The 27,346-nt window shown below is 27.9% G+C and overlaps 1 protein-coding gene across 1 annotated transcript in view; it reads right to left on the bottom strand.

Annotated features, from left to right (window-relative positions):
• Window positions 1-27,346, bottom strand: part of LOC136076663 (NACHT, LRR and PYD domains-containing protein 6-like) — a 57,212-nt gene that overhangs the window by 16,949 nt on the left and 12,917 nt on the right. Inside the window, exons 3-4 of the mRNA XM_065789990.1 lie at window positions 18,900-18,947; window positions 2,843-4,192 (exon numbers count right to left, since the gene is read on the bottom strand). Coding sequence (XP_065646062.1) covers window positions 2,843-4,192; window positions 18,900-18,947 — 1,398 coding nt within the window. The remainder of the gene's footprint in view (window positions 1-2,842; window positions 4,193-18,899; window positions 18,948-27,346) is intronic.

Below are 27,346 nucleotides of genomic sequence, written 5' to 3'. Positions count from 1 at the left end.
AATAGTTATAAAGGCAATACTACAGGTGGTATAGTCATGACATTTGCAACTCTAAAAATTTGGTGATAACCAATGAACCATTCAAGCAACTGCTACTTTAGCATTATTAATCACATAAAAACATCACTCTGACAAAAAATGTGCCTCATTCATTTATTCAGATATTCCTTCATCTCATACCCTAGGACTACACAGCTGTGAGCTACCTGTTCTTTTCCCCCTAAGAAAGATCAGCCATCTTCAAGAGAAAGCAGCAAGTCTAACAGCAAAGGGGATATTAGAGGTACCAGCTATAGTTTAACAGGTGTAGTTGAGTAGTAGAGGCCATAATTGCCTAGTCAAAAAGACAATGATTTACTGAGTGACCAAGGTTTTACAAAGTCATAGCTGAACTTTTGATATCAAAGCTTAAACAGTGGAATTTGTTAAACAAAAACAAATCACAATTCAGAGAAAACACATTAAAAATTTTACAACATATTCAGTCAGAAAGCCCATTGCTTCTGTAACATTGTGGTTGATTTTTTCAAAGCTAAGGGTATCACAATCCAAGAAAATAGCACCTTTTTATAGACAGTTCATTCTGGAGACTCAAAGTTATGTTGCTTCAAAATGAAAACAACTGGTCAACCATTCTGCTGACTCTTTCTGTGCATCTCAGGGAGGACAAGACTAGTGCCAAGATGTTGATGAGTACCTTGATATATGATACCTAGAGGTCATCAAAAACTTGAAAATGGCATTATTCTACTAGACCTTCAAGGCTTTCAAACTAATACTCAATATCTTTTGCCTAACTACAAAAAGGTAAGAACTGGCTAAAATAAAGTCATTTAAATAAAGTCATAACATTATTTTACTGGCCCTTCAAGCTTATTGTATAATTTTCCAATTTTCTTTATCTCTGGGACAGTAAAGGCACTACCACAAAAAAAGCTGGTTATGCGACTAAGTTCTTTGATGTTAAGAAAAAAATTAGTGGGAGCAGCTGATAAAACCCAAGAATAAACTATCACCACTGCAATTCAGGTTTCATCAAAATCTTTTTCAGAAGATGAGGCTAAGCAACAAAGTAGTAACTTCGTTAAACCAAAGATCAAGAAATCATAGAAAATGATGCCCTGAAAGAGTAATTGTATATATGATAATCACAATTATAGGTAAATACAATTTTAAACACAAACCTCTAGGCCATAAGGCCAAGGTGACAATTAGAGTTAATGAGAATACTCATTTTTATAAATTGTTACAACACTATATCAACCCTATAGTTTCAAAACATAAATCTTACTAAAGCAAACAAGGTGTGTAAAGAAACACACAAAATGTCACTAATATAAGGTAAAGAGAGATTCAAATGTCATAGTCCATATCATCTCAATAAATTAAAAAACAACAAGGAAGCTTATTCAGAAGAGCAAGGAAATTCCTAACTAAAATAATAAAAACTGTTGGATGTTCTAAAAGCACTATGAACTTTAAATAAGTAATTGACGCTCAATAAAACAAATAGAAGCGTGAAAGCTGCAACAATTTAACTTTAACAAATAACTGAAGATGAATGTTTCGCCAAAAATAAGGGCAAATCCTAACATTTTTGAGCAAGATTTGGCTCCAAAATGCAAAACTAGCAGACAAATGGTCCGGACTATCAAGAAAAAGCATAAAATAAAGTCCTTCAAGATGTATGCCACAGATCAAAACGCTGAGAAAAATTTAGTGACAAAAAGTCGTGCAGGAAAATTATACAAATTATTGTGTAGAAAAAAAAAGTATAATAATGGATCATAAACTTATGTGAAATTAAATTTTAAAACGATTCTAAAACATCATTTTTATATGGGAGTTTACAGGAAAAAAGGCAAAGGCTAAATTTTTATATTTACTTCATAAAACTAAAAAATTTCCAAAAAAAATTATGGTCTGAGGAAACTTTTTATTTATTCATTTATTTATTTATTTTTGTTCTAGATTTATTAAGCATTCAATAAAAAAAGTAAAACATCTAGGTTGATGAAAAAAAGCAACTGGAATGACATTAGGAACCATCAGCAATCTGATTAAAAAGTACAAAATGTTTGAATTTGCATAGACAAGAAGTGACACTAAGTATGCGTCAAAGAAAGTAAAAGTGTTTTTTATCCAGAAACAGACTAAGTTACTTAAATAGCCGGCTCAAAGGCTAGATTTTATAGCAATTTAACACCAAAGGAAGAGCTAATGATCATAATTCTAGAAGCTTAGACTCATATCAGTCCAGATACGACAAAGAAATTAGTTGAATCAATGCAAAATCGACTTGCTGAAATCTTAAAAGCTAAAGATAGTCTAAACTGATATTAAAAAGTCAAAAAATTTAATTACTAGGAGAAATATTTAATATTTAAAAATTTGTTTGGATACTTATTTAAAGTTAAAAAAATGCATAGTTTGAATGTATCGTTAAGTTTTTAGCAAATAAAGTTAATTGTTTTAATTTATTTAATTCTTTTAAGTTATTGAATTCTTAATTAAATTTGCATTTATAACAATCATAAATTTTTTATATCAACTTATTTTTCTTCTGAAATTACTTGTCAAAGTTTACTTTTTAAAAAAAAATAAATTTCATTCAGGTAATTATATCTCTTACTGTATAAGATGTGTGACACAGATGAATTTACTTATATTGTTAAACATACTAAATACAAAAGAATAGAGTCTATCATTTAGTGAAGTAAAGAAAAATAACTTAAAAAAAAACTTAATGTTTATAAACTTTTGATTTAAATAAACTTTTGATAAATAGATAAACTTTATCTAAAATGACTCATATTAATGCAACAAACTAATAAGAACTTACCAAACATAAAATACAAAAATAAGGATTCTTCGCAAGTTTCTTTTAATGGATTCAGGTTAACAAGAAACTTTAATAAACTATTTTCATTTTTATTTGTTAAACCACAAATCATTGATAAACAACTCTCCAGCTTTTTATTGGCTACAATCTCTTCACTACTTAAACAATTATATGCATATACAGATGCACAAAACTCCATTATTGTCAAATGTGCAAATTGATAAAGATAACCTAGATTTGTTTCAATCCTTTCAATAAATCCAAAAAAATTTTCTTCATTTTTATCAAAGTCAATTATAAAAGTTTGAATATCTTCTTTGGAAAAAATTACTCTATTTTCAATGAACAATTGATATGCAATTTTACAAATGTTTAAAATATATTTTTTATTGGATTTGTTTTCCATAAATTGATAAATCAATTCATTGTTTTTAATGATGTGTTTTTGCAAAAAGTATAAAAAAATATTTGCGTACAAATCTGTCATTGTTAAAAAAGAATTTTTGTATAAATTTTTTGAATTACTAATAATCTTACACATGGAAGATAAATAAAATGGAACAGACGACATGGACTTTGCAATTGCAGATTCCTTTAAAGTTGATTTCACAACATCTATTTTTTCCGCTAAAACATTATTTTCTATATAATTATTTATTCCACTTTCATTAAATCCCATAATTTGAATGTTTATTTGATCGCAATATTCTGTAGATATACTTTGGTACTTATCAATTGCATAAACTCTACCAGCAAGTACATATTTATATTTTTGAATTTCTGTTAAAGCATTAAGAATTGGGTAGTAACAAGTCAAACTAGGATTTATTAACTCATTTAAATATTTAAACTCATCTAACCCGTCAATTATAAACAGTGCAGGATGAATACTAATATCAAAATCATTTATAATTTCTTTGTAGAAAAAATTTACTAATTCATTTATATTTGAAACATTTTGACATAGATTAAGCCTCCTGCATTCCAAATAAAACACAAGTTTAACATTTTCCCAAATTAGGCCATTTGACCAATCAAGCAAACATTTTCTAAGTAACCATGTTTTCCCAATACCAGCTATTCCAGATATTAAAGTCACAGATTTTTCTTTCATAAATATTTCACTATATGGGATTGGTGTATAACGCAATTGGCTTTTTAAAAAATCCTCTCGTTCAATACTGAAAACAGCATCTGTTTGAGTATTAACTGCATCAACTATACATAGATCAACAAATTTATGCATTAAATCAACATTTGCAGGTAATTTTAATGGTGGTTGAACTTCACATATTTTTCCATAGTTTGTAAGATAGAATCTTTTAAGCGCTGTGCTTATCTCTGATATATCTAAATAATTAAAACAATAACTCATCATCATCATCATCATCATCATCATCATCATCATCATCATCATCATCATCATCATCATCATCATCATCATCATCATCATCATCATCATCATCATCATCATCAACATTAACACTACCATCATCATCATCATCATCATCATCATCATCATCATCATCATCATCATCATCATCATCATCATCATCATCATCATCATCATCATCATCATCATCATCATCATCATCATCATCATCATCATCATCATCATCATTATCAAATATAAAAGATTACAAGTCATTGTCATGGTTAAATATGAAGACCTCTCAATATTTTAATTAACTAATTAAAGAAAAAGTTTTAAAATATTTTATACATATTTTTTATTGAAAATATATGCACCAGATAAATCTGCCAAAAAATTGTTCTTATATATTTATATTAACCGAGACAGCCAAGTCTAAACAAAAATTAAAAAAAAAAAAGTTTAGAAAAATTTGTTTTCTATTAAAAAAACAGACTTAAATTTTAAATATTTCATTATATGTCTGAAAAACTGAAGATTTGGTAATACTAAACCATATATCATTTTGAGTGCGTTTTATTCTATTTAATTTGGTTTGAGTTTAGCAATTACCAAGTTTTGTAATTACTGTTTTACTTATTTTTTTAGGATTTATGCACAAGAAATGTGATGTCTAATTTTTTTCTAATCTACAGAACTAAAATAACTTGTGAACAGTCACTGTCAAGCTAACCCAGGACACTTCTTGTAGAAGAGGAATGTTAGTATCCTTACTAATGCCTTTATGTTTCTTTATATTAAAGTCTTAACTAGATGACATAGCATGAAAATCAAGTAGACCATACCATTAAGCTGATGTTTTTAGCTGAGCAGTATGGTCTTTTGTTGTCAACTGATTATTCATGCTACATCTAGTTAAAAAACTATTATGAAAAAATTAATTCAGTTTTCCACTTTTTTTTCACTGCACAGAAGACTTCTAGCTAAATTGCCTGTTGCAGTACTACCATCTAGATCTGATAAAACTACAAAGTCCCACCTAATCCTGTTAGTTTGCTAATTATTTACAGAATTTTTTTTTTTCCATACTATGAAGAACTATGGACTGTTTCAGACTCTGTCATTGAATAAACATCAGCAAGCACTATCATGAGGCATGGAATCTATGAAGTAGTGTGTGGGATACTTTTACAGACAAATTAAATCCAACTATTAGACTTGTTGTTTGCTTCTGACATATTAAATCATTTGACTTTCTAGTTAAAAAACAGTAATCTTAAACTCTAAAAACATCTGTGGCATGGTTTCAATATCTTTATAACAATTATAATAACCAAACCTTCTTCTTTTATTATTTTGATAGCTGCATTAAAAAAAGTTATTATCTAGATTATTGGATGTAAAAAATCCTGTTGTAAAAAGTTACCTTCTAAATTCTCTGTAAAAAAAATATGTGTGTGGACATTTTCAAGCTTAAGAATAAACATCAAGAATATTGTGATTTTGTAAAGGTAATAAAATTAGGTAAATAAAGGTAGAGTCAACTTCATCATATTATTTTGTAAGGTCAATTTTAAGAATTTTTCAAGATTTAAACTTTTTTTTACTAAGGATAAATTCATGTCGCTAGATCAACATATGCATCATAGGGCGAACCCTATGTTACATGTTCAAGAACAAGATTTTTTGTAGTTTTTAATTTAAAGGTGATAAACATTCATAATAAGGCAAATCAGTTAGAACATTTCCACATAAAAACTAATGCATGTTTTTATAATTATTTAAATACTAATAGCTCATACCCGTTCTCAAAATAGTCAGTGTCAAGGAACTAATCTCTTATGCCAAATCTATTTTTTTAATAATTCATTATAATGGCCTAAATAAAACCAATTTTTATAACAAATTTATATTAACCACTGTATATTATTAGTGGTAAATATAACTTAATCACAATTAATACAAATTGGTAATTTATGGGTCAACCATAAATTACACAATGCAATTTTTAACTTTTGCCACCACTTTCCCTGTCACAACATTGTAACTCCATAGTAACAAGTCTCAATCGAGTAAATAAAAAATAAAAAAACTAACCTCTTCCCCCCTCATCCCATCTCCTTCCCCCCAGAGTGTTGCGTAATTTATAGACAACCCCCTAACCACTATACATTATAAGGAGAGGGTGGTCTGAACAGGTTTCATGTCATTGACACAATTTAAAATTGAACCAACCACAAAAACTGAATAAGTACGATCTGAAAAATACTTTGAGGTTTAAAATATAAAATACTCCCTCCGTCCGGAAATATGGTATACATTTTAGCGATTTTTGTTGTCCCAAAATATGGTACACATTTGCGAAAAAATAAAATAAATCAAAAAATGTACATGACAAGTATATTATATTAACTTTATTTGAAATATTTTAACTAAATAAGAATGATTTTTTTCACTCAAAATTTAAATTAGCTTTATTGTACGCTTCTTTGGAACATACATATTTTTCTAGCAGTCCACCTTCGTGACAAAGTTTTTCTTTACTTAAATGAGGTATTTTATAGCAATTTCCTCCACCTGCTAACATAATTAACTCTATACACGCTTGCAATGTTGTAAAAACGTTATCGAGAGTATTTGCTTCTAAGTGATGAATTCAGCAGTATTAACTTTATTTGTCTCAAGAAACACTGATGTTTGAGCGTTAAGTTTTTAATTAAGAATGATATTGCTTACGTCAAATATTTCAGGTTATATTGTCATGAATATTTACTATAACAATGTAATGACAGTTGCCAATTTTTTTTTTAATCACGATAATCTACAATTTGAAATGTATACCATATTTCTGGACGGAGGGAGTAATTTATTTTTTATAAATTCATTTTAAGTGAATTTGAAATATTTTACAATTTGTTGTTTACTAAAAATTTTGTATTTAAATGACTTATATTAAACTGAATTATATTTTAAATAAGAATAACAACTGCAGGAACAGGATCATCATGATCACCCTGCTACTGGTACCATGTAACCAAGTACTACCTGTCCCATGCCCTGCTGTCTTCTAGGGTTTATTTATTAAACCAAAGGTTATGAGAAATATACTCCAACTTAAAAATTTCCCTGTCTTGGAGTAAAAACTAGAGATAGTGTCTCTATAAAAATACTCATTTTGGCCAGGTGTTAAGTGCATCCAGCTAAAATTTCCCTGCTTTGAGGCTCTGGGTTACGTAAAGGCTAGAGATGGTCTCAATAAAAATACTTATTAAGTGCAGATCCAACTACTTAACTGCATCCAGTTATTGTCTTGTAGAAGGCCTTCTAGGCAAAGACTATAAAGGTAAATAGAATGATTCTATCGGTGAGCCTTGAAGCCTTTCTTTATCTATTAGGTTGACTTGGATGTAAACATGTGTTACAATTTTTCCTCTCTTTGATTGTGACTCTTCCTGTTAACTCTTAATGAAGATACAGCTCTAAAACTCAGCTTAATGACTCTGAGGCTGGCTGTTAATAAAGTTTCCCGAACTCTGTGATATCTCTCAGAGAGGCTGATTCCATCTACAGCTGTAAAATACCAGAGTATTAACAGTGCCATGTTGTGTATGGATAGTGTCTCTGTTAATGCTTTTGGTGTGCATTAACTAGGCCACATAAGGAGAGCTAAATCATAACTTAGGGTTAATTAGCAGGACTGACAAAGTGCTAAATGCTCTTGCTCTATCTATGAATGAGTCAAGTTGCCTTTGTTTTTCTATGAATGAGTCAAATTCTTATTAAACTTAAATTATGCCTAAAGTAACCCAAAATATTAATCATAAAAACCATCCTCACCACCTTACTGTTTCAATACAACTTTCACAAATAATCTTGGTCTTCGAAGTAACTTTCCATTAGTCAAATCATTCCTCTTACAAAATTCGCCAGACTTGCTTTTTGTAAGATTAATTTAAATTTAGCTAATTCTTCTTCGGATTTCAGCATTGATGGATAAAATCCTTTGATTTGCAAAGAATCCAATCGTTGCATGCTTAAGTCAGGAATATACTTACCTATCAATTCAACAATTCGATAAATATTAGGTTCGAAACCTACGATCATTCTTTTATTTGCTTCCACTTAACACCTCTTCACTCTAACACCTATTTCTTGGTTCCTTAACGCTCTCCAACTTTTCAAGACTTTTTTATGATTATAGCTTTTAGATGTAGTTTCTTATAAAATTGTCTTTTATCTTTATCCCTCTGCCAATATTGTTGTTATTGTTTACTTTAATGCTCATCAAACTAAATGGCATGACTCTAACACCACTAACAACCTTGCTGGCACAATACCCCTTAACTTCTTCATTTCTCAATCTCAATCTGATTTCTATTTTTTCTCTAACCCTAGCCTGTGTTCAGTGCCTCCATTTTTAGTTGTCAAAATTTCAATAAATTCTTATGTACCTAAGAAAAGTCATATTGTTATCAGCATTTAATAGTAAAATTCTTACTGACCAAAATGAAAAATCACATATTATTCTGGATTACAACAAATATATGGGGTGGAAAAGGAAAAATCCAATCAACTTTAAATTGAGTTTTCTATAAAACAACAAATGCTTTTTATTTTTTTTATTTTTTTAATTATACATTACTTTCTTATCTATAATTGTGTTGATAAACTTATGTAGACAAATAGCCTATAGAATTTGATCTCTTTCCAAACAGCCCATATAGTCCCTTAAAATTAAGTTGAAACTCTAATTGATGTAAACACATTTAATGTTAACAAAATTAAAATAAAATCTCAAAGGGAGAAAGTTTTTGTTTAATGGTGAAAATTAAAAAAAAAAAAAAAAATTTATGAAGAAAAATAAATCAAAAAACATTTTGGTTATAAAAGTTTAAAAGATAAGTATATAAACAAAAATAAGGAGCTTAAATAAAATAATATATAATAAATAAAGAATAAAGAATTTAAATAAAAATAAATAATAAAAAAGAACTAACATTTTTTCTACCATTTTTTATGAAAAAAGAAAACAAACTATTTTAATTAATTTGGACATTGTTTATGTCATGTATATATGTATATAAAAAATGTTCGATCTCTCTTTTTTTTTCATCTTTCTGAGCTTTACTCCTTTATATTTTTATTCTGATTCCAACTTTTTTTAATAATAATGCTCCCATTACTTCTTTTTTTATTACTTGTATTAATGTAGTTTACTTCATCATTTATCGTAATATAGACTTTAATATTGTATGTAGTAGTGTATGTGTATATTTTTTTTAATTTAAGTTTGCCTTTATTTTGCTTTTTTATACTTTCCTGAAAACATTTTTTTCTCCCACTCTATCCTTCTAAACTTATGAGATTAAAATTTTTGTTTTCTCTTAAACTTTTTCCCCACTCATCTTATCTCATCCATTCATTCTTACTTTTTTTTCATTTTTCTGAGCTTTTATCCTTTATATATTTAATCTGATTCCAACTTTTTTAATAATAATGTTCCTATTACTTCTGTTTTTATTACTTGTATTAATGTAGTTTACTTCATAACTTCCTTGTTTTAAATTTTTTTTATTTTATTTGCTTATTTTATTAAGGCGCCTCTCCATTGACCAGTTTTTGACTATATGAGTGACACCAAACCTAACTTTGTAAACTATAAATAAATTTGTAATTTGTTGGTTGGTTAGTATTTTGTAAGGAGCATGTTGGTCTTTCATCAAATGTTTTTAAAATGAAATTCATGGATTTATTAACATCAACTTTTTTAATGAAGAGTTCCCAGGTAATATCAGAAATTTCTTTAATAAATATACTTTTATTTAATTTTTTGAAGCATCGTCTGAAAGTTTTTACTTTTTTGGGGTGGTTGGGTTTGCATGAATGCAAATAAATTGTGTTATGTAGTCTAAAATCGAAGTTGTAAGGTTACTTGAGAATTGATCAGTTAAATGAAAGTTTGTGAATATGTTATCATATATGTTATATGACTGTTATTGATGTAGCTGTAATGTGTGATGGTAAAATTACAGAAGAACTTAGTGAGTAAGATGTTAAAGAATCAAGATATGTAGAAACAAGGTTAGAATCATTGTGACTTAATAGATCAATATTAAATTCACCTATTAGAAAGATCTTCTTTTTTTTCATTACTTTACTTTTTAAGTAGAAGAGTTAAGTAGGAAGAAGTAAATTCATGTTGATTCATTGAAAGGATGACAATAAATGCAGCCAATTAATATGTTTGATTTACAAGGTTTTGCAATTTCAACAAAAATAGACTCTAAATATTTAGAAGAGTAAATCATAAGATCATTGCGAACTACATAGTTTAAATTTGAGCTTAAGTATAAAAGTGCTCTACCTTTATTAGCCTCAGTAGGACAATCCTCAATATTAAACCCGTTTATGTATATATCCGTTATACTTGTATCGTTTATATATTAGATTCTGTAATATCTATTGCCATGGGAAAATTATTAAGAGAGCTGATAAGACTACAGAGTTCGTCAATGTGGAATGGTAGAGAAGCGATGTTCAGATGAATATATAGTTCTGAATTGGGAAGCAAAGTTTTATTGAGATCAATAACGTCATAGTATTTGCAATTAACAGAACTGAGAAATTTATTTAGATCTTTTAAGATATTTTTAAGATTACTTGGAGTCTCAAAGAGTTTAATGAACTAGTAGTTATATACCTGTATAACAATGTTGACTTAAGCTCCAAGTTGGAAATTGAGCTAAAGGCCACCTTTGATAAACAGCTATGTCAATACAAATCTGACTAGTCATTCAAAAGAAGATTATAAGAGTGTGCATCAATATGGTTACATATGGCATGGAACGATGAAATACAAAGATCACATTAGATTGGTCTTTAATTATCAGTTATATTTTTATGACATGTGTTGCAGAGATATTTAAATGGCATATTCTTTAGAAAAAAAAATACATATGTACATGCAGTATTATCTAGTTAAAGTGACAAAAGTGTGAAATAGAGATAAAAAAAAAAAAAAGCTAAGTAAAAGACTAAGTTTGAAAACTTAAAACTTGGGTAACCGTTGCACAGTGGGTCAGAATGCCCACTTTTGTGCCAAAATTATTTTTTTATTAAATATTATTAAATTTGATATAAATAACATACTAAGAGCTTCTAAACATATTTGTGACTAAAAAAATGATTTTATTAATTTTTTTTTTCTTAATAATTATAAATACAGGAAAAAAAAAATAAAAAAATGCATTTTTTCACATCTTATCAACTCAATTCAAAACACAATCCACAGAATAAACATTAAAAAATTACATTTTACTGTTTTTAATAGTTACACAATCTTATGAAAAAAATACTTTCATGTTTTATCAACTCATTCAAACACAATTTACAACTTTAAGGCAACCATCTATGTCTGCATATATTTAAATGAAGTATTTACAATTTTACAATGTTATCTCCTGATAATAACAACTCCAAAACCTCAACAGGAAAGTCTTTCTTTTTTGAAGTGCAGGTTTGCCTCAAAAATGCTACGACAGGATCAGATGAGCATAGAAATCTTTTCAAAATATCCTCATTTGTCATACATCTTGAAGCTTTTCGAGCATGACGTTCACGAAGCGGTTTGAAAAATTTGTTTGCTGCCCTCTGTGCTTCTTCACTCATCATTCCAATTGGCAGTGAGATTCTATTATTGATGGCTGGGCCGTGGATCAGCAGTTTGTGGAGGCTTTGTTTCATGTAGTACCATGGGTACAGTTTCACAAACAACTTTGCAGTTTCTGTACACATAATGGTAAACTTTTCAGTATTTATTTCATAGCCACTTGATATGCTTGACAAAACAATGTGCAATTTTAAAATTAGTTCCTTATTGACACCTGTTATATTTGCAAAAGAAATGGCATCAGTAAATGCTCGTCGAGAAGTGTTGCCATCATTAGATGTACCAGATCCTCCAGACTTTGGTTGATCAACAACAAGGCCCATCTGTTGAAGAAAAGCTTGTTGGATGTAAGACTTTGTTTCAGCAACTTGTGCCTTGTCTTCAGCTGTTCTTGCTTGCCATTTTTTGATAGGCAACTTGTAACCAATATGCAGAAAACATTCAAACTTGAGTTAGTGGCCTCAGATAAAGCTGTGTGTACTTTTCCATCAATCATTGTTATTTCAATCACATGCTTTACTTGAAGTACTTTTCTATTGTTTAATATAATTTTTGTACAATTTAAATTCCTTATTTCTTCTTTTAGTTGAGCTTCTTCAGAGATTATAATATCTTTAGACTCTTTTTCAAACTGAAAACGCAAAGGGAGACAATACAGAGTTGATGATGGTTTTAGGTTTTGCCACAAAGTTGTCTTTTTTCCACCAGCAAATGAGCTCAAGTCAAGTGGTACTATGCAAGTTAAAAACAATGACTCTTTTATTTGTATATTACAGATACCATCTTTAGACACTGTTTGCTTATAGACACTTTGTCCTGTTGAGCCATCAAATCCTGCCTTGTGTCTTAAAGTAGCAAATATGGTTGTATCACCAGCAACTCTTTCAATAACTTCATTCTGTATTTGACAGTCTTTGTGCAGTGTGGTCGACCAAGCTCTGCATTGAGATTTTAGCAAAAAAATCATCTATCTCTATTTCATTTGGATAGCAAGATAATTTTGCTGCCTTTATTATGTGATATAAAGGATAAAGATCACAGTTTTTTCTCAAAGCAGCATTTCGATGTAGTTGATATCCATCTTTGGTCATAATTATATCTAAAAGGAAAGCTAGAGCCTCATTGCCAGAGAGTTGTTGAGATATTTTGTTACTATTGTCAAAAATTCTCTTTACTGCATGTATCTCATCAAGTTTATTTTCTTTTTTAAGAAAAACTTTTGCTGCAAAAAGTAGTTCATTCGATGAATGCCCATGTTGTAGAGAGTTGGTACGCCTGTACTTTGTTCGAAGTGAACAGTCATCAAAATTCTCAATTAAAGGCCTGCCATGTGTATCTTGTTTCACAGGAATATCAGTAAAAACATCAATTTCTGTCTGTAGCCACTCTTTATGCTTTTTTTCGAAACAAATATGGTTACCTTTTAAGTCCTGCCATCTCTTTCTTATATGAATTAGCAATGTTTCCAGCTTAGGGTTAAGGTTTACCTGATTCATACCATTAATAACATCCTTTAAAACACCATGGTCAGAGATTTTTAATTTATTTTCTAGCATGTAGGTATATATCAATGTATTTCATTTTAACCTATAAATTCTAAAATACATTCATTAGAAATCATTTAAATGACAGTATATTTATGCTTAAAAGTTTAAAGATGATGTGTTTTATTTTTAATTAAAAAGCCAAGTGATTAATTAAAAATTAACTAATTATAAAAACTCGTGATTTGTTTGTCGAGGGCAAAATTTTAGTTATAACCTGCTATCTAAAAGTTAATTTGTGGGCAAGGTGGTATTTTGTTGAAGCTAAAACTAAATTTAAATTATAATATATATACTTAGTAAAGATTTTAATGCATTTTCAGACGCTGCGTTGGCATGAAAAAACAAAAATTATTTTCATAACAATATAAAGAAATAAGAACAATGATAGAAAAAAGTGATTAACACTAAAGGTAACTAAAAGATAACAGTTAAAAAATTAAACAATCAAAATAATTAAACTTTGACAAACCATGAACTAATATTAAAAGTAACTATGACAACAAAAAATATTAAATATAAAAAAACTAAAAATACAAAAATAACATACTATATTAATAATATATAGTAATAATAATACAACTACTGTTAACTGCTACAAATAATAATATTATTATTAAAGACACTAAAACAATAATAAAATAATAATAAATATTTTTATAAGAATATAATATTAAAAATATATGAAATAAGTAAAAAAAATAAGTATCAAATGAGGACTAAAAATAAATACAATTAAATATAAATAATATAATGCAAGAAAACAAATAATAATATAATGACTGAAAAATAATAACTAGGGTAGGGTGGGGTAATGTGGGTCTACAGAGTAATCTGGAACTAATTCATATTTATTTGTTACATTGATAATGGCTTTAGGTATAAAGTTGAAATCTTTACCACGTTGTTATAACATATTAGGCTAATTAATTTTAAAATATAACCTAGCTATGCTGTTAGAAACGGCACTTTTTTAGCTAAAATGCTAGATACATAAACAAAGTCATTATTTTCTTCGTTTTTAAACTTCAGAGAAAATATATTCAAATAACGCATAAACGTATGAAAAATGGTTATTTTGAAAGTAAAGTTTCTATACTTTAAGGATAGTATACCTGTAAGACACTAACACACATGGTTTGTTTAAAATTTGAAGTATAATCAGGTGGGGTAAAGTGGGTCTATGTATGTAAAATATTATGATATGTAATTATATTATCAAAGTTGTTGTTAGTAACATTATAAACTATTTAGTTTTATCAGACTTAACTATTTTAGTGATAATAATTCTTTAGAACTATTAAACACTTATGTTTGAAGTTTATATCTTTGAAGCTTATATAAAGAAACATGTGCATTTATTTGTATGAAACAATACCTAGGTCAAATAAAATATTATATATGACCTTTATGGTGTTAAAATATTTTTTTGGTGAAATGTTATGATTTATGCTAATTTATTTCACTAAAAGTTTAACAAATTTTTCATAAATATTACTTTAGAAAGTATTTAAAAAATGCCAAGACTTTATAAAAATAAAATAAAAATAAAATCCAAGTACAATGCTGATTACGTTAGTATGTGAGAAAAAAAATACTATTTATCATGCTGCTAAAGAATGTTCTGTTCCTAGAGAAACATTGAGACGAAGAATAAAACAACAAGAATTTAATGCAAACAAACGCGAAGGTCAAAAAAGTGTGCTGAGTGATAATGATGAAACTATGATTGTAGCTGCAGCACAGTATTGTCAAAGATATGGTCTTACATTAGATTCTCTTGACATTTGTAATTTAGTTGCTCAATTTTGCACAACGATGAGGATGAAAACTCCTTTTAAATATGGAAATCCTGGGAAAGATTGCATAATTCCTTTTAAGAAGAGTCATGTTGATAAACTTTGATTATGCAAACCTGAAGTACTTACATTTTCAAGAGCTAAAAGTTTAACATGTGAAGTAGTAGATAAATTTTTTACTATTTTATCTGATGTGATTCATAATAAAAACATTGTACCAAGTAGTATATACAATTTTGATGAGACTGGGCTTTTTACAAATCACTTAACGAAAAGAGTGCTTGTACATCCAAAAAGCAAAGATGCTTATGAACTGGCTGCTTCTGGTAAAGCTATGTACTCTGCACTATTTTGTGTGTCTGCAAATGGAAGACATCTTCCACCATTTGTTGTTTTTGAGGGAGAAGGCTATCTGTATTTTAAATGGGTAGAAAATGGACCACCAGGATGTGCTTTTGGGGCAACAACAAGTGGATAGATGCAAGGCTTTTTATTTGAAAACAGGTATTTTACTTGAATTTTATAATTTTCGTTTTTTTCTTTTAACTTTTTTTTTCTTTCCCTTTTTTTATAAATGTATTTACACTGAATAGCCTTTGTTGCTCTAGAAGACGGTACAAATGATTCAATAGAAGTAAATACATTCTTTGTTTATGTTTGTCGAGCACTTCATACCATTTGTTGACCAAGAGCAAAAACCATAAGATCAAAAACCTTTATGATGGTCATGGCAGTCATTTAACATATGGTACTATAAAAATCGGCCATGGACAATTATATCCAAGTTATTGTTGTTGAGAAACACAACAAAAAAATATTGATAAGACAGCTGTTACAGGATAATTGAAACAATTGTGTCAGACACTCTCTCCAGCAAATGCTATAGCAGGATTTTGTGGTACAGGTATCTCACCATTAAGTAAAGAAAAGATAGAAAGAAGAATAACAGGTATTGACTTTCTCCATCAATCACCTGAACGTCATAGCTCTAAATCTCCAAGATTACAAACACCAAGATCAGCTATGCAAGAAGCTTTAAGGTCAATCATATGTCCTAATGTATCTGCAGAAACAGCAGCAATAATTGAACAACAAAAACAAAAAAGGAAGAGTGTACAAGTAAAATGTGGAGAACTCCTTACAAATGAGAAAGTTAAACCATGGTTACTTGAGGAACAAAAAGTCAGAGAGGAAAAAAATCAAGTTAAAAAAAAATGTACAAAAAAAACTATTACCTCTACTGAAGTATCAAAGTAATACCCAAAAAGATCTAAAAAGTGCCCAAAATAGCACGAATGTTACCATAAAAGTGTAGTGATCAAAAAAAGGTTTTTTTTATAAAACACTTTATTAAAACATGATTTCTGTTTTAAATCATCATTTTTTTACTTTTATTTGACAGAGTTTTTAATTTTTATTGTTGTGCTGTGTATGTATGCACTTTCTTTTTCAATAAAAATAACTTAAGACTACTTTTTAAAATAAAACCTTGTATATATGCTATAAAAAAGGTGCATACATATAGAATGTATGTCAGATTTTTCATAAGAAGCAGTATTTTAAACCAGAACTACCAATATTTTATGTAGTCCCACATTACCCCACTTCGTGGGGTAATGTGGGTCTATATAGGCATCTTCAAATAAAGGCTCCCAAGACTTATTGATAGTATTTTAAGTAATAGTTTTTTGTTGAATTTGTTTAGTAGGATGTCCAATCATGATTTTAAGACATCTCTTGTCAGAAAGCTGATATATAAACATTAAATTATAACGTAAAGAAAAAATTATAAAAAAAAAACTTCTCTACTAATGCTCTTTCTTCTTTCTTTTTAATTCTTTTTTATATTTAAGTTTATGAAGTATTCATTTTTGTTTTTTTCCTTAAATTTGAATGATTTTTTGCTTCAAGTTAATTTAGATAATCGTTGATGAATTATTTGTGCTTATAAAATAGATAATAATTACTTTTGTAAATAGTTTTGTTTTTTCTTTATGTTTATCTCCATTTTTCTCTTTTACCGTTATAAAAATGCATTCACCATTTGCGAAGACGTTACAAGGGATTAAAAGCATTAATGGTTTTAAAGAAATCTCAATTTAAAGTTGACTGGATTTTACTATGTCTGTGATTAAAGGTGGAGTTGACACATTATACCAGGTTGTCAAATGTTACTCGTGTTGGCAAAACAGTAACTAATCACCATTTACATTGTTTTTTACGTTGAAGCATACAACACTTATATTTTATTCTTGTAAATTCACCTAATTTATAAAAATAGGGATTCATATGGAAAAATAAAATTTCAATAAAAATCTATATAATCAAGCAATTTCTGGGGCGGATATTCTAGTGATGCCCTTTCTCTTTTAGACAAGGTGCAAAAATGCATTGTAAAGATAGTTGGGCCTACTCTTTCAGCCAACCTCCAACCATTATCACATTGTTGTAATGTTGCTTCTCTTTCTCTTTTCTACAAATACTATAATGGGTACTGCTCTAAAGAGCTAGAATCTCTTGTGCCATCTACAAAATTCTTTATCGTGTTATTCATCATTCAATTAAGTCTCATCCTTTTTCTGTGACTGTTCCTCAGTGCTTCAAAAACTCTTATTTGTCCAGTTTTTTCCCTTGAACATCATGTGTTTGGTACTTGCTTCCTTCATCTTGCTTTCCTGATATACATAATTTGCTATCCTTTAATTGTCTGTCAATCGTTATCATGCTCTACAATTTTCATCCTTTCATCTTCCAGTAACATCCAATACTATTAATGTTGGATGTTACTGGAAGATGTTTAAATATATATATATATATATATATATATATATATATATATATATATATATATATATATATATAAGAACTGTATTTTTTTCTGTTGAACAAAGTTAATTTCAATATACATTAATGATAAAATATTGTCTATAAATAATTTAATGTTATAACATATTTTTGTTACAAACTTGTCTTTTCACTTAAATTTAAAAACATATTTTTAGGCTGAAAACAGATATTATTAAGGGGAAAACAAATAGAAGAAATTTTTATAATTAAAGCTTTTTTAAAAATTATGTTTAATAAAACAAAATATATTTTATATTGTAAATACAATTCTCTCTAAAAGCTATGGCTTCAAAACACAAACTAAAGACACTCAAACAAGGCCTCTGCATGGATAGACAAATTGAGCATGATACTACCAATGACACACTGAGGTCTTGATCATATTTTTTTACTTTTAAACAAGATTAAAACAACTAATTTTTTTGATTTGTTTTAAATATCATGTTTATAAGTAAAATCAAAATAAGGTATCATTTGATAAATGAATATAACAAATTTGTGTTATTCAATTAAGTAATTCTTAAGAGAGATTTTAGAAATTTTAAAGTCACGAATGATAATGACCATTGAAAACCAATGATCACTTACATGAGCAACTGACAAAGTAAAACTAATGATTGTAACATTATTAAAGCAATCTTAGCTAACATGATACTAAATTTAATTTACAGTATTCTTTTACAATGTAATAAAGTCATATCAACAATAATCACTGAAATATCCGTCTCATCATCTGAAACATCCATCACCATTTCTAACATAATTTTAAGGCAAAACAAAGGATACTTAATCCTGATTGTTAACGTTAAATAAAACATAGAATTACCTTTTTTAGCAGAAAATTTTGTAGAGCTTACTGGTGATTTTGAAGTTTCTAAATGATATTTAAAAAAAATTGGTGTATATTTATATTTATTTAAAAGAACATGAAAAAAAAATTGACATTGATTTATAGTATTCTTTACCGCAACCTAATTAAATATTAAAATAAAATTTAAATATTTTAATGTCATAAAAGTCACAATCACAACAAATAATCACTGAAAAAAATAAAATCATTTCTATTGTACATTAAAAACAAACAAAATATATAATTTCATCATTTCTATTGTACTTTAAAAACAAAACTGAAAATAAATTTAGGAGAAACAAACTAAAATCCCCTATTTTTATGTCGGAGTTTGTTGTCTTAAGGCACTTGATTAAGTAAAGGTTAGAGATGCACAGTGAGCCTAGAAGGAAAAGTTTTGGAAATAGGATGATAACTAATGATCAAGATATCCTTGAAAATTCATTGAGGACTTTTTAGAAAGATATTTTTTGCTTGTTATAGAAAAATTTAAATTTTTAACATTAAACTAAATTTGTGGACTGGGTTCAAAATTAATGAAAACAAATATCGAAAATTTAAATAACTTCGAGGTCTGGTTTCTACAGTTCTATTTATAAGAAGTTTAGTATTTAAAAACAAGTATTCTGTCAAATTTGGATTTAAAATAATGTTAGTATAATAAAATTATAAGGAAAGAGTTCTAATGATTCGAATTTGCAACATATATTTGAAGATAATAAGTTAAAATAGTAAAAAATGTGAATAACTTTATAATTAATCATAAGGTTTTCAAACATATCATCAAAATATCTCTTTGGTTTTGAAAACATACGTTTATGAGATCTGCTTGTATGGTCAAATCAACCACAATCTTGTCATAACTTTGGAGGATGCGAATGGATAATTAACTTAATTTGACTTAACAGTTTTGTCAGCTTTAATAAATAGTGTGAATAAATCTATTTCTATGATGTATTTTACATTTTTATTTGCCTCCATTAGATTTATTTTTTATTTTACCTCTGTTGAAAAAAACACAAAATCATATAAAGTAAACAAATTAAAAATTAAAAATTTTCATACTTGTAACCAAAAATAAAAGATTCACATATTTTAAGAAAAAATAATAATCACTGTTCAACATTTTTAAATTAAGTAAATTAATAAAAGTACTAACTTGCCTCAGTTCCCCTTAAAAAATTTGAAGAGAAGAAATTTTAAATATTTTTAAAATATATGACACAGTAGAGGCAAGTTAGTGGAATATCAAATCAAAAACCACTTATGTAAAAGTTGTTTTTTATTTGATATTACATATCAAATCAAAAACAACTTTTACATAAGTGGTTTATCAACAATAAAAAAAATTTTTACATTTTAACTTCTGTCAAATTGGAAATTTTGTTTAAAAATAGGGATTCATATAACAGTTTTCTATTTAAAAAATTGTGTATTCTACATCTTAACTTAACTTGCTAATTATAGAATAAATTAACTAAAGTTCTTGAAATATCTTGCTATTATAACATTAGTTATTATAACATAATTACTTATTTTTAATACTATTATAACTGTTTTCTTTTTGAATAAGTAAACACAAAGCAACCATAAAAAGCCACTTGAAAAGTCACTGAAATTCTTCATAAGACAATGGAATTAAACATAGTAACAGAAGGCAACAGAATTAACATATTAACAGGAGGCAAAATAATTAACCATATTAACCATAATAAGAAGTGAGTAGAAACAAAAAACTTTAAGAAACTTCTTAGTACAAATAACTCTTAAAGATGTTTTCCTATAAAATGGACTTTTCATTGCACACATTAGTTACCATCACATTATATCACTTTTGGTCACATTACTTCACTCTTAGGACACTTCTTTTTTTGACAAAAGAGATTTTAGATTTAAGCGTATAGTATACAAGCACTGATCCAGATGCAGATTATAGAGCAACTAAATAACCACATATATTTGTGTTCAGAATGGCCATAATATTTTAGGCGCCATAACCATATCCAGCGTGTGAGCCTAATATATGTTTTGTGTATCTTTTAAAGTATCTTTTAAAGCTATAGCTCCAAAGCACAAACTCAAAAAATTCAAACAACGTTCTCTGCACAGGTAAACAAACTGAGGAAGGTACTACTAAGGACATTTGGGTCAATTCATGTCTTATCAATCCAAAAAAATATTTTCAGAATCATGGCATCTCAGATTTTGATGATTTTTGGAATACAAGCTTAAATTAATGAAAGAAAACTTCACTAAAATTTTAATGTCTGACTCCTTAAAGTTTCAGAGATATCAATTCTCAGTCCCAATCTCCTTTTTGATTATTTTTATTAGCGCCATTTATTTTTAAGGGTAATTTTATAACACAACTAGCTTTAACTTAGGAAATACTTGCTTAAATATTACTAAAAATTTGCATTAACCTATTTTTTAGGAAGAGGAACTAAAAATGATGACAAAAACACTAAAAAATTTAAAGCTTCTAAATAAAAATTTAATTTTAAAATACTTTTTTAACGTCGCCTACAAAAAAAAGTTTATCTTGAGATACCTAAAAGATATGATTTTGAAATTTTGTCCTAATGTTCTTTATGTAACAAACATAATACAAAAAAACTGCATAGTTTTTCTTTTTTGAATCTAATTTATTTGCATTAAAAACCCTTGCAGTTTTTTTGTAACGAGGAATTTGTTATATATAGAAACTTCAAAATCATACTATTTAGGCATCTTAAGACATACATCTTAAGATGCCTAAACGGTATAACTTTGATCTTAAAACATACATCTTTAGGTGCCTAAATAGAACATCAGAAAACTTATTAAAAGTGTTACACCATTGAAATCGAATTTTTATATAAAAGTTTTAATTTTTTAGTGTTTTAGCCATTATTTTTGAGTTCCTCTCCCTAAAAAATATTTACAAATTTTCAACACTTTTGAGCAAGTATTTTATAAGTTAAAGCTAATTGGGTTATGCAATAAGCTTAAAAAAGTAATGGCGTGGAAAAAAATGATCAAAAAAGAGATTGGGACTGAGTATCCATATCTCTGATTTCTTTATTTATTTTTTTATTATGAATCAAAGATTCATTATGAAAAAAGTTGAATTTTTAAGATTTTAAATAGCGTCTTTTGGTTAAAAAGTAATGCTGATTTAAAAACATTTCGATTGACAATGGAAACTTTTTAGATTTACTCAATAAGATATTTTTTATTTATTAGGTCAAATTTAGACAAGATTAATAATATAATCTTGTAATGAATTTCTAAGTTCAAATTTAGACAAGATTAATAATATAATTTTAATCAAGATTAATAATATAATTATTAGTATAAGTTTGTAATAAATTTGATGTTTTAAATAAAAAATATCTTAATACACTTATTAGGTAAAAATGATCAAAATTATTATTAAAAAGAATTTGAAAAAATTCATGTTTGGATTTGATTTATTAAATAATAAATTACTTCCCTCATCCCCACTAGATCTAGAGTTAGTGGGTATGGTAAAGTTTTTGTATATTTTTTTAAGCTCTACATAAAATATTTATGATGGATTGTTTAAAAAAAAAATCCACAAATAAACCTAGCATAAGCAAATGAAAGTTAACATGGTCCCAAAAAACCTGCCCCTATCTCCATATATCTGTGGTAAACATCAAAAAATCCGCACCTATCTCCATGTATTTATAATAACAATGGTAAACATCAAAAACTAAAAAATTCTCTACTCTATATTTTCATAAACACATTTAAAATTATATTTAAATAAAAACTTACATACTCAACTATATTTTTAAACTATTTACTAAATATAATATAACTATGGTATTGGTAACGTTAATTTTTTACTGAAGCCCAAAAGATAATTAACAAATAAATAATGTTACTATTTTGATAACTTTATTTTTAAATGTATACTTTGCGACTGAGACTTTTGCAGAATTAATTAATTATATTAACCAGTGTTTCTTTATCTAAAAATCTTACATATAACAACTGCTTAACATTTCATTAATTTTTTAATCATTTCATTCCATAAAAAAAAAAGATGCATTAATACTGCATGTTGTAATACACATGAGGTATATTATAACATATAGTATTATTTATGTTAATAGTTTATATTATTTTATTATTTTATGCTAATAATATATGTTAAGTACTTTTTTTCTCATTTTATGTGATTATTAACTAAAGAACTTTAAAAAAATTTTTTAGTAGATAATGTCCTCCTAGATTTATAGCAAAAAATAACCGCTAAAGAAACCTAGGCTTTTAATTACAATTCTTAACAAAAAAAAACTTTTAGAGCTTCAATCATTCACCTTGTACATCTATAATTCTGTATTATATGTACATCTTTATATCTGATTGAAGTATTACAAAGCTGCATTTTTTTTGGGTCAGAAATATTGAGACGCAGAAAGAATTCTTTAAAATATTCAGGTTTCCAACACATATTCAGTCCAATAGTGTCTATTTGAAACTATGTATTATTTGTGTATTATTTGCGAATAAAATTGAGTGAAAATTGTAACGGTACTAAACCAGAACAACAAAAAATAAAACTTACAAAACTCAGAAAACTAATGTTTGGAAAAAAAAATTTGTTGAAAAAGTTTTTTGACATGAAGTAATAGACAAATAAAACATTAAAATAACCAAAACCACAAAAATTACGTTTTATAATTTTTTTTACGGTTTATGAAATCAGATATGAGTTTAAAAACACAGTACAAAGCTACATTCAAAGAGTCTGTTGAATACTTGGTTTTTATTATCAAAAATGTTACGCTTCATGGTAAACCTGGGATTGCATAATGAGGCAGAAGGGATGATTGCAATTAGACTTGGTAGCCGCCGCCTCTATTCATCTGCTGCCGCTAATTTAATTAATATCCAACTACCGCCAGTTTTTTATTAATAGCCACTAATAGCCGCCATTTTATTCAAAATGCAGACACTGCTAAAATACAGCTGAAATGGTCAGTTTTTTTTTTCTCTGATTTTTATAAATTTTGTTGTGCTTACTTCATTTTTGCGCTTATTTTTCGTTCGACCATGGCAATATAATAATTTTTACTTCCATGGTTTGACTCATTTCCAATGGTTTATAATTTGATAATAAATATAATAGTGTATAAATAAAATAGTGTCACATTAGGAGCAAACTGCATATTGTTTGGAATAACTATGGAGAATTAGTAGCTGAAGATGGTCAAAATCTCGATGAAAGCAATTATTATTGCAAACCATGTTTGGAAATTCGAAAAAGCCAAATTAGATAATAAAAAGCCTGGCCATTTGTTGAAAATTCATTCAGTAAAACGTTCTACATCATATAGAAACATGAAAAATCATTTGTTTTTAGTACACAAAATTATTACTGATAAAGTATCTACTGAAGAAAAAATAACATCTTAAAAAATTGGTGCAGCGTTAGCGGTTCATCATTGAAAGCAAAATTTGATATTACTCGTGACATTGCACTTTGGTTTTGTACCGATTTGCTATCTTGTTGAAAGAACTGATTTTAAAAATTTTTTGAAAAAAATTTAGGTATAGTCGCTCTATCACGATCATCTTTGGCATGCGGGGCTTTAATTGATATGTTCAAAGCTGTCAAAAGCAGTGTCAAAGATGTTTTAAAATATTCCATTGCTGCTTCTTTACTCTTTGATGGCTAGACAGATAAATACAAAAAACTGTCATATATAGGTGTAAAGTGTTCAGTAATGGGATAGAAAAATTTTTACTTTAGCTTGTACACTACTGGAAAACCACACAGCAGAAAATATTGCAGATTTTATGAAGAATGTTATTAAAGATATGTTTAGCAAGCAGTATGGAGAGTTACATTTGCATAATGTTCACGATGGTGCTGCAAATATGATGAAGACTTCTAGTCTACTGGGTTGTGAAGAGCCACAACATTGCTTAGCTCATGTTCTGTATTTACTTCTGGTTTCTGATGGTCTTAACAAATGTTCCGAAGTCTTGAAATTTCTCAATAAATGTCGAAATATTGTTACATGTTTGAGCTTCAAATCTACTGTTCTAATTAACGAATTTTTGTGTACAAATGATGTGGATGTTTATAATAAATTACGAAAAATTGCTGAAGTAAAAGAACTTGTTAATCTTGATGAACAACTCCCAATTAAACTAATATCGAATGAGAATCAATTAAACCCAAATGACAATCCGATTATTATAGATAGTGAGGATGAATATGAAAAAGTTGATAATCTATTTGAAGAGAACTCAAAATACAAATCTAAACAACATAAAAGTTTAAAACTTCAAGAATGTAGTCGATGGAACAGTGCACTTTTTATGACAGAGTCTATTGAACAGTTATATAATGGTGTAAAAAAACTTTTTAAAAAAATTGGAAAAAGAGAATTGTGTCTAGATGAATTTGATCTAAAATTATTAAGCGAACTTGTAAAGTTCCTTAAACCATTTCAAAACTTGACAGAAGTTGTGAGTGGGGGTAACTCTCTCTTTCTAATTTGCCATTGGTCAAGCATAAAGTTGCATCACTCCTCCAGGTATCTTCTAACGATTTACCTGTGATAAAAAAGCTTAAATTAGCTTGTAGCTCAAAATTAGAACAGCATCTGAAACTGTCAAAAACAGCCAAATTGTCATGTTTGTTAGATCCAGCAGTTAAATCCATCTTTCCAAATAATGATGCAACTGATATACTCTCAGAGACTTTATCAAGTTTTACAGAAAGTTCAAATTCAAATTCAGCTATTAATAATGCAGTTGATAAAAATGACAATAAACTACTAAAAGATGGTAAGCTAAATAATATAAAATAAGATGGTAAGCTAAATAAATAAAAGTTATGATATAATAAAATAAAAATGTTAAATAATAAAACTAATTTTTATTAATCAAATAATAAACAAATATTCTATTGACCAAAAATATTGTTCAATTAAATGTTTATGTTGTTCAATTAATGATGTTCAATTTATGATGTTCAATTATTATGTTCATTTGATGTTCAATTAAAATCACTATGTTTTATCCAACTGCAAAGAAATTACTGCTTCTAGAAATAAAAACTACGCTACCAAATCATGATCAAAGTAAACATCAAACACTAGCAAGGGAAGTAAATAATTATGTTAATTGTCTGCCAACAGAAGGAGAAGAAAAAGATCCTGTGGTGTTTTGGAAAAATAACCATTAAAAATTTCCCTATCTGGCACGTTTGGCGAATGAATATTTGTGTATTCCATCAAGTAGTGTAGCAGTAGAATCCATGTTTTCAACTGCTTGATTGATTGTTAATTCTTGCAGAAGTTTACTGGACCCAACTAATATGAATATGATTATTTTTATACACGAAAACATTAATTTGCTGTGAAATAATTTAGGGGTATGTTATAAATTTAGTAATAACTAAAAACAAGAGAGGATATTTTCCACTTTCAGGCTGCTAGCCAGCCTCATTCTTTATAAGCCAGCTGCAGCTAGTTTTGTGTTTTTTTTTAGTGGCTAGCTGGCTATCCACCCACTTGAACTTGTGAGCCAGCCACCTGTTCGATTACCAATGGCTTGCAAGTCTAATTGCAATGGAAGTCTTGAAATGATGGTTTTATAAAAGCAGATAAAAGCTTAAACACCTTAGTTTACTGAGGTTATACTGGAAACAAAGATATAGAACACCATTTAAAAAGTTTAGGAATGAAAGTAAATAGTACGTTTTAAACAAACAATAACAAAATAATTAAAGTAGTTAAAAGTATTTTTCAGGGATAGTTGATCAAATGAGTTTTATCACTTGTTAGCTGATCAAATGATCTCATTTGTGAGCTGATCAAATGAATTTTCTCATTTGTGAGCTGATCAAATGGATTTTCTCATTTGCGAGGGTGAAAATTGTCTTCACACAGAAAATAATTTGTAAATTTTAAGAAAACTAATGATCTAAGTGGCAAAGTGATAGGTGATAAAAAAAAGTGATATTGTTTGAAAAAGAAAATCGCGACCATTATTACATAGTTGGTCAAGATTAAAGGGCACATCAATTATGCTTGCGGATAACATTGTTGAACATTGGATTTTTTTTTAGTTTTAAAACTTATTTTTATAAACTAGTGAATTTAATTTTTTCTACAGTACTTGAAATTCCAAAAACCTTTTACTGACAAAATCTAAACAATAGCTTTCTCAAATATTTGTCTTAAACAACAGTCATTCATATCACTCCAGCTTCTGTATCTAAAGTGATTTCCTGCCTAGACTCTTCTACAGATTGTGGCCCGGACAACATACCTGTTATTGTCTTGCAGAAGTGTTCTCCAGAGCTGTCGTCTATACTCTCTAAACTATTTAACAAGTGCCTATCAGAGTCTTGTTTTCCAGCCTATTGGAAAGCGGCATCTGTTATCCCTATC

Source organism: Hydra vulgaris, chromosome 02 (assembly GCF_038396675.1).
Source record: "Hydra vulgaris chromosome 02, alternate assembly HydraT2T_AEP".
NCBI lineage: Eukaryota > Metazoa > Cnidaria > Hydrozoa > Anthoathecata > Hydridae > Hydra > Hydra vulgaris.
This window is presented reverse-complemented; position numbering and strand designations above follow the sequence as displayed.